Below are 16,554 nucleotides of genomic sequence, written 5' to 3' on the forward strand. Positions count from 1 at the left end.
TNTTGAGGCGAAGTTTCGCTCTTGTTGCCCAGGTTGGAGTGCAATGACGTGATCTTGGTTCACCACAACCTTCGCCTCCCAGGTTCAAGAGATTCTCTTGCCTCACCCTCCTTAGTAGTTGGGATTACAGGCATGTGCCACCACGCCTGGCTAATTTTGTATTATTAGTAGAGACAGGGTTTATCTATGTTGGTCAGGCTGGTCTCGAACTCCTGACTTTAGGTGATCCACCCGCCTCGGCCTCCCAACATGCTGGGATTACAGGTGTGAGCCACTGCACCCGGCCAAGGCTAATTTTGTGTGTGTGTGTGTGTGTATGTGTATTTTTAGTAGAGACAGGGTTTCACCATGTTTGTCAGGCTGGTTGCAAACTCCTGACCTCAGGTGATCCACCCGCCTTGGCCTCCCAAAGTGCTGGGATTATAGGCGTGAGCCATCTTGCCTGGCCAAAGTAACATTTTAAATAGCAATAACGTTTGAATTTTTTTTTTTTTTTTTGGTTCACACTTCACATTAGGTATGGTCACAGTGGCTCATGCCTGTAATCCCAGCACTTTGGGAGGCCGAGTTAGGTGGATCTCTTGATTTCAGGAGTTTGAGTCCAGCCTGGGCAACATGGTAAAACCCTGTCTCTATTTTAAAAATACAAAAAATTAACAGGGTGTGGTGGCAAGCACCTGTAGTCCCAGCTACTCAGGAGCCTGAGGTGGGAGGATTGCTTGAACCTGGGAGGCGGAAGTTGCAGTGAGCCAAGGTGGCATCACTCTACTGCAGCCTGGGTGACAGAGCCCTCATCTAAAAACAAACAAAACACCAAACAAGCAAAAGAACTTAACATTAAATAGAAAATCATTTTGTACAGGTCAGTGAAACCTGACCAAAATAATGCTATGATTTCCAAAGTAGAATAAATCAGCTGAGCTAAACCCAATTAGACTCTGATAACTAAGAATAACTGAGTCACAGGAGTAATAAAGCTAGTGAGATTCAAAAAAACCTCTTCCCTCTCATGATACATCCTTGTGAGGGAGAGATTGGTGAGCAATGAGAAATGTTTCCATTCTGATGGACGCTTGTGGTGGCAAAACACTATAAGCATCAGCACCATGGGCATGAATTATAAAACTTGTCTCAGAGTTGTTAAGATAATTAAATGTTAATATTTGCAAAGAAATCTAAACAGTGTCTGGCATGCAGTGACTGTGGTATTGTATGAGTACTTGTCAAGTAAAAAAATAAGGGATGGAATTGCAACCATATCCTTTAGATTGCGGGTCCCCAACCCCAGGGCCGTGGGTTAGTACCAGTTCGTGGCCTGTTAGGAACCCAGCTGCACAGCAGGAGGTGAGTGGGGTATGCGGGGAGCGAGCATTACCACCTGAGCTCTGTCTCCCGTGACATCAGTGGCAGCAGTAACAATTCTTATAGGAGGTCGGGCACGGTGACTCCCATCTGTAATCCCAGCACTTTGGGAGGCTGAGGCGGGTGGATCACCTGAGGCCAGGAGTTCAAGACCAGCCTGGCCAACATGGCAAAATCCCCACCTCTACTAAAAATGCAAAAATTAGCTGGTCGTGATAGCACATACCTGTAGTTCCAGCTGCTTAAGAGGCTGAGGCAGGAGAATCACTTGAACCCAAGAGGAGGAGGTTGCAGGGAGCTGAGATTGCGCCACTGACTCCAGTCTGGGTGACAGAGCAAGACTTGTCTCAAACAAACAAACAAACAATCAAACAAACAAAATTCTCATCGGAGTGTGAACCCTGTTGTGAACTGCACATGCAAGGGATTGCAGGCTCCTTATGAGAATCTAATGCCTAATGATCTGAGGTGGAACAGTTTCATCCCAAAACCAACCCCACCCCACCCAGCGTTTTGCCATGTTGGCCAGGCTGGTTCTGAACTCCTGACCTCCAGTGATATGTCCACCTCAGCCTCCCGAAGTGCTGGGATTACAGGTATAAGCCACCACGCCTGGCCTTCCCCTACTATTTTCATTCCTCTGCAAAATCTCAACCTCTTTCCTTGTTTTCAAAAAATAACGTTAAGACCGGGTGCAGTGGCTCAGCCTGTAATCCCAGCACCTTGGGTGATGGAGGTAGGAGGATTGCTTGAAGCCAGGAGTTTGAGACCAGCCTGGGCAATATAGTGAGATCTCACCTCTGAAATAAATAAACAATTAATTAAAACAACAGAAAGATTATTTACTAGCCTTTATTTTCAAAAATATAAACTCACTATAGGAATTAAGCACATTCCTTTTGTGGACCATCTGGATTAAATCCTCTCTGTGGGCAGAGATCACTTTTATATTTTCTTGTTCCCCAATAAGCCTACCATAATACCAATACAAAATACACACTCAGAGATATCATGGAACATGTAACAAACCAAACACACTGGACATACTTGAGATAAAATAAAAATCTAAACTAAAAGTTATATGTATTATTTCCTTATTTTCATGTAGCATCCTGTTAAGATGCCCTTAGAAGCTTTTCCCATGCTTTAATTGCATGTTTGAATTCGGCCTACATTTGTTCCATGAACAAAACAGTATATTGCAACTTGTAAAATGAAAAAGGTAAAATAAAAATAACGAAATACTGTAAAATGAAGAAGGCTCTGACAACATTTTAAGAACTCATCAGTATAAGGATGCTTTTGTCATTCTTTGAGAAATGCAACTCCATATTATATTTAGTTTATTTGGAATAGCTATGTCCTTAACTGGTAGTCAATACTCAAACATCACCAAATTATTAAATTTTTTTAATTAAAAAATTTTTAAAATTATATTTGCATATATAAAGATAAGTAAGACACTGGACAAATTATAGAGTCTCAGGCTTATGTGAAATTATGACTGCTCTCAACAATTACTGAAATTCCCTTTCAAAGAAAATCTTCACATAAACCTATGTTTGACTATGTAGTAGAATGAAGACAGCCACAGATCTGGCATTTTCAAAACATCACATGAGTACTACATGTAATGCTTCAAAGTAACTGTTTTCCTCTAAAATTTCACTAAACAACCTCAGGCAGTAAAATAAAACAAAACATTAAGAACTCCCAGGGGTCATCCTAAGAATTAGACAGATTTCTTTGATTTTTTCTTCTCTGCTTCTTCCTTTTCCCTTTCTATTTCAGTTACGTATAATTCAACTTCTTTTGCACTAAACATCTGAAAAGAGAAAAAAATTTAAAGATCAAATGTCAATTATACAAATAATATCTAAATATTTACAATATGAAGAATTCCAATATTTAATAAATTTATATTTTCTATGTATAACTTTATATTTTGTAACTTCAAATATACAATGAAGCATTTCAAAAGGTCTAAGAGCAATAACAATTACGGGCAAAGCCAGATCTCTGACATTTCTACTATCACTGTGCTGAAAAGAAAGTGGGGCAAAAGCGATATTGCATTATATTCCTATATGTGCATGTAGCTCCAAAAACATTTTAATGCGAGGCTTAATTTTATTCATGAACAAAGACTCATTATTTAACTCTCCCAACCTCACCCTACTGTGTGATTCTCTGATAGGGTTTAATGATTTGATCAGTTTATAGAATAGCAAATGAGATGGGAAAAGATAATTTACGCTACTTTATGTCCTGTAAGTAGAAAGCAAAAAAGGTTTTATTTTTGTAAGAATTTGCAGTGTAGTTTGATTTTCTGTTGTACTGTTCACAAGTAGATCCAAGGTTACATGCTTGCGGCTATAAGACAGCAATTATTGACCAGGCCTGGTGGCTCATGCCTGTAATCCCAGCACTTTGGGAAGCCAAGTTGGGCGGATCACTTGAGGTCAGGGGTTCGACACCAGGTTGCCAATTTGTTTGTCTTTTTTTTTTTCAGACAGGGTCTCTCCCTGTTGCCCAGGCTGGACTGCAGTGATGCGATTGCAACCTCTGCCTGTCGGGTTCAAGTGATTCTCCCACCTCAGTCTCCTGAGTAGCTGGGACTACAGGCATGTGTCACCACTCTTGGCTAATTTTTATACTTTTAGTAGATAGATTTGCATTTTCAGTACAGACAGGGTTTTGCCATGTTGACCAGGCTGGTCTTGAACTCCTGACCTCAAATGATCTGCCTGCCTCAGCCTCCCAAAGTGCTGGCATTACAGGCCTGAGCCACCACGCCTGGCCAAGACAGCAATTATTAACTTCAGTGAATACAAAAATCTAAATGTAATGATCTTAATACCAAAAAGAGGTATCTATTAAATTGATAAATGATCAACTTTATGGAAAGGCAAGTTTTCAAAGATGTTGGAGATGTGAAGGATTTTAGTAATTAGTCCATCACTAGAATTTATATATAAGAAAATGTAGATTCACAAAGCTAAATTATATTTGACCAAAGATTAAAGAAGGATTAAAGATTAGGTCTCTGATTCTTATTTCAACTCCAGAACTCTTTCCATTTCACCTATAAAGATGTGTGTCAGAAAATCTGTATTTGTCAATAATCTACATAAAATATGTTAATTAAACGTTTTATGAAATGAACGTTTATAAAATGAATTTACCCATCAAGCAATTACTGGGAGTTCCATGGGTTCTGAAAGTAAAGTGGAAGAATATAATTCTTACCTGCTATTAAGGATTTCACAGTTTAGTGGGAAAAAACTGGCATATAAATAGATCATTACAATAAAAACCTGAATAAAGTGATGTGGTATTACTTGAGGAAGAAATAATTTCCTCCTTTGAAAAAGCATCTTTCATTTTATTTTCCTTTTGAGACAGGGTCTTGCTCTGCTGCCTAATGCTGAAGTACAGCGGCATGATCACAGCTCACTGCAACCTCTGCCGCCCGGGCTCAAGCGATCCTACCGCCTCAGCAGCCGGAGTAGCTGGGGCTACAGGTGTGAACCACCACGCCCGGCTAACTTTTGTATTTTTCATAGAGACAGGGTTTCGCCATGTTGCCCAGGCTGGTCTCAAACTCCTGGCTCAATCGATTTGCCTGTCTCGGCCTCCCAAAGTGCTGGGATTACAGGCATGAGCCACTGCACCCAGCCTGAAAAAGTCTTTTCAAAAAATTATTTTTCATTTTTGTGAATATATAGTAGGTATATATATTATGGGGTACATGAGATATTTTGATGCAGGCATGCGATGCATAATAACTACATCATGGAGAATGGGGTATCTATCCCCTCAAGTATTTATCCTTTGTGTTACAAACAATCCGATTATACTCTTTTAGTTATCTTCAAATGTACAATTAAATTGTTATTGACTATAGTTACCCTGTTGTGCTATCAAATACTAGGTCTTATAAATTCTATTTTTTTTGTACCTATTAACCATCCCCACCTGCCCCTGCCCCCCACTACCCTTTCCAGCCTCTAGTAACCATCCTTCTACTCTGTATCTCCATGAGTTAAATTGTTTTGATTTTTAGATTCCACAAATGAGTGAAAACATGCAATGTCTATCTTTCTGTGCCTGCCTTATTTAACATGATGATCTCCACTTCCATCCATGTTACTGCAAATGACAGGATCTCATTAATTTTTTGTGGCAGAACAGTACTTCATTGTGTATAAGTACCACATTGTCTTCATACATTCATCTGTTGATGGACCCTAAGGTTGCTTCCAAATCTTGGCTATTGTGAACAGTTCTGCAATTAACATGGGAGTGCAGCTATTTCTTCAATATACTGATTTCCTTTCTTTTGGGTATATAGCTAGTAGTGGATTGCTGGACCATATGGTACTTTTATGTTTTTTGAGGAATCTCCAAACTATTATTCTTCATAGTGGTTGTACTAATTTACATTCCCACCAACAGTGTATGAGGGTTCCCTTTTCTCCACATCCTTGCCAGCATTTGCTGTAGCTTGTCTATTAGATATAAGCCATTTTAACTTGGGTAAGATGATATTTTATTGTAGTTTTGATTTGCATTTCTCTGATGATCAATGATGTTGATCACCTTTTTTTTTTGGAGATGGGGTCTTGCTCTGTTGCCCAGGATGGAGTACGGTGACACAACTGTGGCTCACTGCAGCCTCGACCTCCCAGGTTCAAGTGATCCTCCCACCTCAGTGTCCCAAGTAGCTGGGAGCACAGGAGCATGCCACCATACCAGGCTAATTTTTTAATTATTATATTTATAGAGACAAGGTCTCACTGTGTTGTCCAGGCTGGTCTGAAACTCCTAGGCTCAAGGGATCCTTCCGCCTTGGCCTCCCAAAGTGCTGGGATTACAAGCAAGAGCTCAGCCCAAGGACCTTTTTATATGCTTGTTTGCCATTTGCATGACTTCTTTTGAGAAAAGTCTATTCAAATCTTTTGCCCATTTTTTTGATCAGATTATTGTTTTTTCTCTTATAGAGTTGTTTGAGCTCCTTATACATTCTGGTTATTAAAGCCTTGTCAGAAGGGTAAATTTGCAAATATTTTCTCCCATTCTGTGGGCTATCACCTCACTTTGTTGATTGTTTGCTTTGCTGTGCAGAAGTTCTTTAACTTGATGTGATCCTATTTGTCCATTTTTGCTTTGGTTGCCTGTGTTTGTAGGGTACTACCCAAGAATTTTTTGCCCAGACCAATGTCCTGGGGATTTTCTCCAATGTTTTCTTGTAGTAGTTTTATAGATTGAGGTCACAAGCTTAAGTCTTTAATCCATTCTTATTTGATTTTTGTATATGGTGAGAGAGAAGGGTCTAGTTTTATTCTTCTGCATATGGATATCCAGTTTTCCCAGCACCCTTTATTGAAGAGACTTTTTCCCAGTGTATGTTCTTAGCACCTCTGTCGAAAATGAGTTCACTATAGATATGTAGATTTGTTTCTGGGATCTCTATTTTGTTTAATTAATCTATGTGTCTGTCTTTATGCCAGAACCATGCTGTTCTGGATACCATAGTTCTGTAGCATAATTTGAAGTCAGGCAATATGATTCCTTCAGTTTTGTGTTTTTTGCTTAGGGCAGCTTTGAGCTTTGGCTCTTTTGGGTCTTTTGAGGTTCTATATAGATTTCATTTTTTTTTATATTTCTGTGAAGAATAGCATTGGTATTTTGGTAGGGATTGCATTGAATCTGTAGATTACTTTGGGTAGTATGGACATTTTAAAAACACTGATTCTGGCTGGGCGCGGTGGCTCAAGCCTGTAATCCCAGCACTTTGGGAGGCCGAGGCGGGTGGATCACGAGGTCAGGAGATCGAGACCATCCTGGCTAACACGGTGAAACCCCGTCTCTACTAAAATACAAAAAACTAGCCAGGCGAGGTGGCAGGCGCCTGTAGTCCCAGCTACTCGGGAGGCTGAGGCAGGAGAATGGCGGGAACCCGGGAGGCGGAGCTTGCAGTGAGCCGAGATCGCGCCACTGCACTCCAGTCCGGGCGACAGAGCGAGACTCCGTCTCAAAAAAAAAAAAAACACTGATTCTTCCAATCCATGAACATGGAACACCTTTTTTTTTTGGTGTCCTTTCTTTTTTGATGTGTGCACTTATAGCTATAAACCTCCTTCTTAGTAATGCTTTCACTGTATTCCACATATTTTAATATGTTAGGTTTTCATTATCATTTGTTTCGAGAAAATTTTCAATTTTCTTCTTAATTTCTTCATTGACTCACTGGTCATTCAGGAGCATATTGTTTAATTTCCATGTATTTGTATAGTTTCCAAAATTCCTCTAGTTACTGATTTCTAGTTTTTTTCCCCACTGTGGTCAGAGAAAATGCTTGATATTATTTCAATTTTTTGAATATTTTAAGGCTTATTTTGTGACCTAAATATGGTCTGTCCTTGAAAATGATCCATGTGCTGAGGAGAAGAATGCATATTCTGCAGCTTTTGGATGAAATGTTCTGTGAGTATCTATTAGATACATTTGATCTACAGTGCAATTTAAGGCTGATGTTTCTGTGCTGATTTTCTGTCTGGAAGACCTGTCCAATGCTGAAAATGGGGTGTCGAAGTCTCTAGCTATTATTGTATTGGAATCTATCTGTCTTTTTAGCTCTAATAATGTTTACTTTATATATCTAGGTTCTACAGTGTTGGGTGCACATATATTTAAGACTGTTACATCTTCTTGCTGAACTGACCCCTTTATCATTATATAGTGACCTTCTTTGTCTCTTCTTACAGTTTTTGTCTTGAAATCTATTTTGTCTGATATAAGTATAGTGACTCTGGCTCTTGTTTGGTTTCCATTGGCATGAAATATCTTTTTCCATCTCTTTATTTTCAGTCTATGGTTATCTTTATAGGTGAAGTATGTTTTTCATAGTCAACAGATCATTGGGTCTTTTTTTTTATTAATCCATTCAGTCCTTCTATATCTTTTGATTGGAGAGTTTAGTTCACTTACATTCAATGTTATTATCGATAAATAAGGACTTATCCTCCTGCCTCAGTCTCCCAAAATGCTGGCATTACAGGTGTGAGCCACTGCTCAGATCTCACTTTTTTTGAAGCAGCGTCTTACTCTGTCACCCAGGCCGGAGTGCAGTGGCGTGATCTCAGCTCACTGTGACCTCTGCCACCCTAGCTCAAGCGATTCTCCTGCCTCAGCCCCCTGAGTAGCTGGGACTACAGGTGCACACCATCACACCCGGCTAATTCTTTGTATTTTTAGTAGAGATGGGTTTTTACCACATTGGCCAGGCTAATCTCAAACTGCTGACCTCAGGTGATCTGCCTGCCTTGGCCTCCCAAAGTGGGATTATAGGCATGAACCACCCTGCCCAGCCTGGTCCATCTTTTCATGGAAGAATCCTGGCATCAAATGAGATAATGTTTAAAGTTCTACCTTTCTACTGATTCCTGGCCCCAAGTAGGTGTTTATATCCAACTTCCTAGGCTAGGGAAGACAAGTATCCTTCTCCAGGGCAGTTTAGTTCAAATGTTTACCTCTGGCTTTCAGTGTACTTTTCATTTTTGGTCCCTGGGGATTTTCTTTTAGTTCTTGGCAGAAGCTCAGTTATGTCTTTAAAAAACTAGTTATATTTCATCTAGGATTGTCCTCGTGTTTTACAGCAGAAGAGTTTTTATATTATCTAATCCAGCATAATGCCAGAAACTGAAGTTGTAGAAGTCTACTTATATACCTTCAGTCAAACTATTTCCTGTCAAAGTGTTAAAATTTCAGCTCATAGTCAGTGATGTAAGAAGTACATTTGTAAAATTAAGAGATTTCATGTTTTTCATATTTAGTAAATACTATTTACTTCTTAGTAACTTAGATACAACTGGAATTGCCAAGGACAGGTCAGAGAATAACTAGAAAACCAGTCCACCTCTAAAATCAGCTTAAGAAGAAGGGGTAGAGGCATCAAAAAATAAAGGTTTATACTACTCAGTACATTTCTTGTATCTTATGTGTTTTTCTAATTTAATAATACAGTACTCATCATAACCATATTGGAAAGGCTATTAATCCACAGATAAGAAAACAGAAACAGAGAAGCAATTTGTTTATTCTGGGAAATGGTAGAGCTAGAATTTGAATTAGGGTAGCTCTAGAGCCTCACTTTGTTTTTTTTGTTTTTTTTTTTTTTGTGACAGAGTCTCACTGTGTTGCCCAGGCTGCAGTGCAGTGGTGTGATCTTGGCTCACTGCAACCTCTGCCTCCCAGGTTCAAGCGATTCTCCTGCCTCAGCCTCCCAAGTAGCTGGGACTACAGGTGCCTGCCAACACACTCAGCTAATTTGTGTGTGTGTGTGTGTATTTTTAGCAGAGACAGGGTTTCACTATGTTGGCCAGGCTGATCTTGAACTCTTGACCTCGAGATCCACCCATCTCGGTCTCCCAAAGTGCTGGGCTTATAGGCATGAGCCACTATGCCCAGCCAGAGCTCTACTTTTGATCACTTCACTGAACTGTATCCCACACAAAGATTTATCAAAATCAAGAATGCAATAGGATTTATAATATTTTCATGTGGAGTCTATCACAGTTATTCAAGATCCACAAATTAAAACTCTGTAAAGAAACATAATTGAGATGATTTCTATATACATCGAAATTTGGCAAAATTGGTTTAAAACCAGATGCAAGTCTATTTTAAAATAATTTTCAGTTAAGCAATTTCAGACTCTGAAGACATTGAAAAACTTCCTAGAGAATACATTATGGTTGATTACCCAAACATCCATTCTATACCATTGCTTAGCATTAGCCAACCAGCAAACAGAATCTTCTGGAGACTGTTCTGAGGATGTCTTTAGTCTTCCAATCAGATTGAAGGGAGGGACTTACACTCCAAAGTTAGGGAAGTTCTCCCTCTCCTATAAGAGGTTAACAGGAAAATAAATCATTCTGATTGCCTCTGGTGGTCATGAGAGGAATCAACCTTAGTAGAACAAACTAACTTTAGGATGAAGCCAATATTCAAAATTGCAGAGTGGAGGGACAGGACAAATCTAGATCCATGAGGACATCATCGTGTTGTTAAACACACTGTGTCTGGAGCAGGTGTATACTTTCATCTGTGAGATAAAACGATTTCTTGTTGTTTAAGTCACTATGAGTTGGAGTTTTTTGTTTTATTTTGTTTTAACTTGTAGACAAAAGCATTTGTTCTAACACATTAACCTCTGCTTACTTTAATTTCTCCTCAGGTCAATGGGAACTCATTTTTTTCCAATGAGAATTTTCAATTTTCAGTAGAAACTATTCTCAAATGTCTGCCTAAAACAACCTAACCAACTGTTTTTTTTTTTTTTAGTATAAGTATTGAATAATTTTTTTTTTTAGATGGAGTTTTGCTCTTGTTGCCCAGGCCGGAGTGCAATGGCACGATCTCAGCTCACTGCAACATCTGTCTCCTGGTTCAAGCGATTCTCTTGCCTCAGCCTCCTGAATAGCTGAAATTACAGGCACCCATGACCACACGTGGCTAATTTTTTGTATTTTTAGTAGAGATAGGGTTTTACCATGATGGCCAGGCTGGTCTCGAACTCCTGACCTCAGGTGATCCACCCGCCTTGGACCCCCAAAGTACTGGGATTACAGGCATGAGCCACTGTGCCCAGCCGCCAAAAACAACTTCTAACAGATTTTCAAAACCAGGTGAGAAGGAATAGAGGAAGGAGAAAGTGCTTAATATTACTACTGACAAACTCACTTCTCTTCATATTTTGGTGGCCTAAGATTACAGTGGAAGGTAAATTTTTTGTTTAATAGTTGTAGAAAATGACAAGCTTTACATAACATTCTTTACATTCTTTAAAAATTTTTAATCTAAGGTAAAAAGACACAGTAGCTGCTTTAAGCCAGAATAAATGACTAAAACTGACTACACATTGATATTCTCTGTTTATGAATACACATACAGGCATACCTTGGAAAAATTGTGGGTTTGGTTTAGGACCACAGCAGTAAGGCAAATATTGAGTCACATGAATGTTTTGGTTTCCCAGTGCATATTAAAGTTATGTTTGCACTATACCGTAGTCTATTAAGTGTGCAATAGCATTATGTCCAAAAAAATCAACATATCTTAATTTAAAAATACTTTATTGCTAAAAAATGCTAAAAATCATGTAAGGCTCCAGCAAGTAATCTTTTTGCTGGTGGGGTCTTGTCTTGATGATGACGGTGCTGACTCATCAAGGTAGTTAGTGGTTGCTGAAGGTTGAAGTGGCTGTGGCAATTTCCTAAAATAAGACAACAATGAAGTTTGCCACATCGATAGACTCTTCCTTTCATAAAAAATGTCCTTGTAGCATGAGATGCTGTTTGACAGCATTTTACTCACAACTGAACTTTTCAAAACTGGAGTCAATCTTCTCAAACCCTGTTACTGCTTTAGCAATTGAGTTTATATAATACTCTAAATTTTTTGTTGTTATTTCAATAATGTTTATAGCATCATAACCAGGAGTAGATTTCATCCAAGAAACCACATTCTTTTCTCATCTTTAAGAAGCAACTTATCATCTGTTTTATCACAAGATTGCACCAATTCAGTTGCATATTCAGGCTTCACTTCTAATTTTAGTTCTCTAGCTATTTGTACCACATCTCCAGTGACTTCCTCTACTGAAGTCTTGAACTCCTGAAAGTCATCCATAAGGGTTGGAATCAACTTATTCTAAACTCCTGTTAATGTTGATATTTTTGTTTCTTTAACTTTTTTTGTTTGTTTTTTTTTAGTTTTTTTTTTTCTTGCTCTGTCACCCAGGCTGGAGTACAATGGTACAATCTTGGCTCACTGCAACCTCTGCCTCCCGGGTTCAAGCAATTATCCTGCCTTAGCCTCCTGAGTAGCTGGGATTACAGATGCCCACCACCATGACTGGCTAATTTTTGTATTTTTAGTAGAGATAGGGTTTCACCATGTTGGTCAGGCTGGTCTTGAACTCCTGACCTCAAGCAATCCACCCACCTCAGTCTCCCAAAGTGCTGGGATTACAGGCATGAGCCACTGTGCCAGGACTTTTTCTGTTGTTTTTTTTTTTAGACAGAGTCTTGCTCTGTCACCCAGGCTGAAGTGCAGTGGCACAATCTTGGCTCACTGCAACCTCTACCTCCTGAGTTCAAGCAATTCTCCTGCCTCAGTCTCCTGAGTAGCTGGGATTACAGATTGCCCCCACCACATCCAGCTAATTTTTGTATTTGTGGTAGAGCCGGGGTTTCACCATGTTGGCCAGGCTGGTCTTGAACTCCTGATCTCAAGTGATCTGCCCGTCCCAGCCTCCCAAAGTGCTGGGATTACAGGCATGAGCTACCGTGCCCAGCCAATGTTGGTAGAGACATAGTCTAACTATGTTGCCCGGGCTGATCTCAAACCTCTAGCCTCTAGCAATCAATCCTTCTGCCTTGGCCTCCCAAAGTGTTGAGATTACACATGTGAGCCACTATGCCTGGCCATATTCCTTAAATAATAAGACTTGAAAGTCAAAATTACTCCTTGATCTACATGCTGCAGAAAGGATGTGTTTGTAGGCACTAAAACATTAATTTCCTTGTACATGTTCATCAGAGCTACTGGGTGACTAGGTGGACTGTGAATAAGCAGTAACATTTTGAAAGGAACCTTTTTTTTTGAGTGTTAGGTCTCAATAGTGGGCTTAAAATATTCAGTATGCTATGCTGTAAATAGATGTGCTGCCGTCCATTGATTGTAAATGAGCCCTGGCTTCCACTTAAAGTTACCAGCTGCATTATCCCCTAACAAGACAGTCTGTCCCTTGAAGCCAGGCAGTGAGGTGATTTCTCCTCTCTAGCTATCAAAGATGGTATCTTCTTCCAGCAGAAAGGTGTTTCATCTACATTGAAAATCTGTTGTTTAGTATAACCACCTTCACTGAAGATAAATGTCTTAGCTAGATTCTCCATCAGTACTTGCTGCTTCACCTTGCACCTTTATGTTATGAAGGTGGCTTCTTTCATTAAACCTCATGAACCAATCTCTATTAGCTCCATCCTTTTCTTCTGCAGCTTCCTCACCCCTCTCAGCCTTGATAGAATTGAAGAAAGTTAGGACTTTGCTCTGGATTAGGCTTTGGCTTAGAGGAATGTTGTGGCTGGGTTGATCTTCAGCCAGGCCACTAAAACCTCCATATCAGTAACAAGGTGGTTTTTTTTTTTTTTTTTTTTTTTTTTTTTTAGATGGAGTCTCACTCTGTTGCTCAGGCTGGAGTGCAGTGGTGCCATCTCAGCTCACTGCAACCTCTGCCTCCCAGGTTCAAGCGATTCTTCTGCCTCAGCCTGCAGAGTAGCTGGGATTACAGGTGCGTGCCACTACACATGGTTAAATTTTGTATTTTTAGTAGAGACAGGTTTTGCCATGTTGACCAGGTGTGTGCCACCACGCCTGGCCTGGTTGTTTCAGTTTCTTATCATTCATGTGTTCACTTGCAGTAGCACTTTAAATTTTCTTTAAGTACTTTTAATTTTCTTAAGTACTTTTCATTTGCATTCACAATTTGAATAACTTGCACAAGAGGCCTAGCTTTCTACCTGTCTTGGCTTTCGACATGCCTTCCTCACTAAGCTTAACAAGTCTAGTTTTTTAATTTAAAACTCATATGACAGACATGAGACTCTTCCTTTCCGTTGAACACTTAGAGGCCCTTATAGGGTTATTAACTGGTCTATTTTCAACATTGTTATGCCTCAGTTAATAGGAGGGCTGAGGAGAGGGAGAGACACAGGTAAATGGCTGGTCAGTGGAGCAGTCAGAACACATGCAATATTTATTGATTAAGTTCACTCACTGTTTTACATGGGTGCAGTTCATGTTACTGCAAAACAATTAACACAGTAATATCAAAGATCATTGATCATGGATCACCATTATATAATAATTACATTGTTACTACATTATATATATAATAGTAATAATTAAAAAGTCTGAGACATTCTGAGAATTACCAGAAATGTGACAGAGACACAAAGTAAGCACATGCTGTTGGACAAATGGCATTGACAGACTTGTTCAACACAGGGTTGCCACAAACCTCCAATCTGTAAAACACCATTTAATGAGCACCTACTATAAAGGGTACTACTATTTCACACCATTTCATTTACTTATGACAACAGCCCTTTGATGAAGTTATCATTAGACTGATTTTATAGGGAAGAAAACTGAAAGCTGAAGATCAGAGCAACTTGCTCAAGGTCATATTGTTAAACAAATGTATCTGCTAGAACTTAATCCTAGTCTACCAACTCCAAAGCATGTGTTCTGTTCCCTAATAGCCTATCCTAAAGTATCATGTGGAAGACAGTATAACGCTGCTGTCAGCATACCATTCTACCGCTCATAAGCAAAAATACGTGTATAACTCTGTGTGTGTGTGTGTGTGTGTGTGTGTGTATGTCTATGTGTACACACATAGGTATATTATGGAGCGGAACAGGCAAACTCTGGCCTCAGTGGTTTCTGTGCCCCTATGGTGTTGCTGCATCTGTCCCTGGGCTCTTAGCAGCAGGGGTGACAAAAACCTGGATAATACCCATTTCCACACTCTGTGCTCAGCACCCTGTGATTCATGTGGGGCTCTGCAGGGGCATGCTCCACCATCCTGTCCCCATTTCTCTTATTTATTGAAACTTTGCTGTTGTCTTATCCTCATATCCCATCTGTTAGCTGAATAATAAAGGGTAGGAAATTGATGTCAAAGCAACCATGATGACAAAAACAAAAACAGAAACAAACAAAAAACCCACTGCTCCAGATGGTACTAATTTTAATACTACTTGAAATATTTTCCTTAAAACCAAAGAAAAGATACATGCAAAACAATCTTTAAAAAATTTTTTTTTGTGATGGAATCTCAGTCTGTTGCCCAGATCACTGGCATAATCTCAGCTCACTGCAACTTCTGCCTCCTGAGTTCAAGTGATTTTCCCACCTCAGCCTCCCAAGCAGCTGGGATTACAGGCGTCTGTCACCACGCCCAGCTAATTTTTTTGTATTTTTAGTAGAGACGGGGTTTCACCATGTTTGTCAGGTTAGTTTTGAACTCCCGACCTCAAGTGATCCATCCACCTCAGCCTCCCAAAGTGCTGGGATTACAGGTGTGAGCCACTGCGTCCGGCAACAATCCTTTTTTTTTTTAATATAATTATTATTATTATTTTTTTCCCATAGAGATGGGGGTCTTGTTATGTTGCCAAGGCTGGTCTTGAACTCCTGACTTCAAGTGATCCTCCCACCTCAGTCTCCCAAGTAGTGGGATTACAGGCATACACTGCCACACTGCGATGTCTGAGTATAAAACAATCCTTTAAGTATATTTCTTTTCTTTTTTTTTTTTTTTTTTTTGAGACGGAGTCTTGCTCTGTCGCCAGGGCTGGAGTGCAGTGGCTGGATCTCAGCTCACTGCAAGCTCCGCCTCCCGGGTTTACGCCATTCTCCTGCCTCAGCCTCCCAAGTAGCTGGGACTACAGGCGCCAGCCACCTCGCCCAGCTAGCTTTTGTATTTTTTAGTAGAGACGGGGTTTCACCGTGTTAGCCAGGATGGTCTCGAACTCCTGACCTCGTGATCTGCCCGTCTCGGCCTCCCAAAGTGCTGGGATTACAGGTTTGAGCCACCGCGCCTGGCCCCTTTAAGTATATTTCTAATATAGTTTCCCAAATTTTGAGTGCTTTTGTACAATCTCAGCTAAAGAGAGCTAGTTGGCAAACTATATTGCATGGTTGGTTCTACCTAATGAACAATAGTGAACTACATTTCAAATGCTCTTTAGCCAGTGGGTCCTCTATCACAATATCCTGAGCATTTTATTTTGTAGTCCAGCAGTTTTCACCCACAATGGCTGACAGATATTATACATACTGTAACATTAGACTTGGCACAAAGAAATATGGAAAGGTTATCATGCTAGGTATTAAAGTTTAAGTCTCACAAGACGCTCAAGGCACTTTCAAATGTAAAGTAATGGAAATACATAAAAATCAGTAGACAGGACGAGTGCGGTGCTTCACACTTGTAATCCCAGCACTTTGGGAGGCCAAGGCGTGCTGATCACTTGATTCTAGGAGTTAGAGACCGGCCTGGGCAATGTGGCGAAACCTTGTCTCCATTAAAAAAAAAAAAAAAAAAAAAAAAAA

General features: G+C 39.9%; 1 protein-coding gene across 2 annotated transcripts in view; it reads right to left on the reverse strand.

Moving 5' to 3' along the window:
• Window positions 1-2,198: 2,198 nt before the first annotated feature.
• The window catches only part of PSMA8 (proteasome 20S subunit alpha 8), a 60,302-nt gene continuing 45,946 nt past the window's right edge, over window positions 2,199-16,554 (reverse strand). For both annotated transcript variants that reach the window (XM_017859970.1, XM_017859969.1), the window contains exon 7: window positions 2,199-3,187. In XM_017859970.1, the coding sequence (XP_017715459.1) occupies window positions 3,095-3,187 (93 nt within the window). In that variant the 3' untranslated portion in view covers window positions 2,199-3,094. The remainder of the gene's footprint in view (window positions 3,188-16,554) is intronic.

The sequence above is a fragment of the Rhinopithecus bieti genome, unplaced genomic scaffold, assembly GCF_001698545.2.
Source record: "Rhinopithecus bieti isolate Rb0 unplaced genomic scaffold, ASM169854v2 scaffold_51907, whole genome shotgun sequence".
NCBI classification, from domain to species: domain Eukaryota; kingdom Metazoa; phylum Chordata; class Mammalia; order Primates; family Cercopithecidae; genus Rhinopithecus; species Rhinopithecus bieti.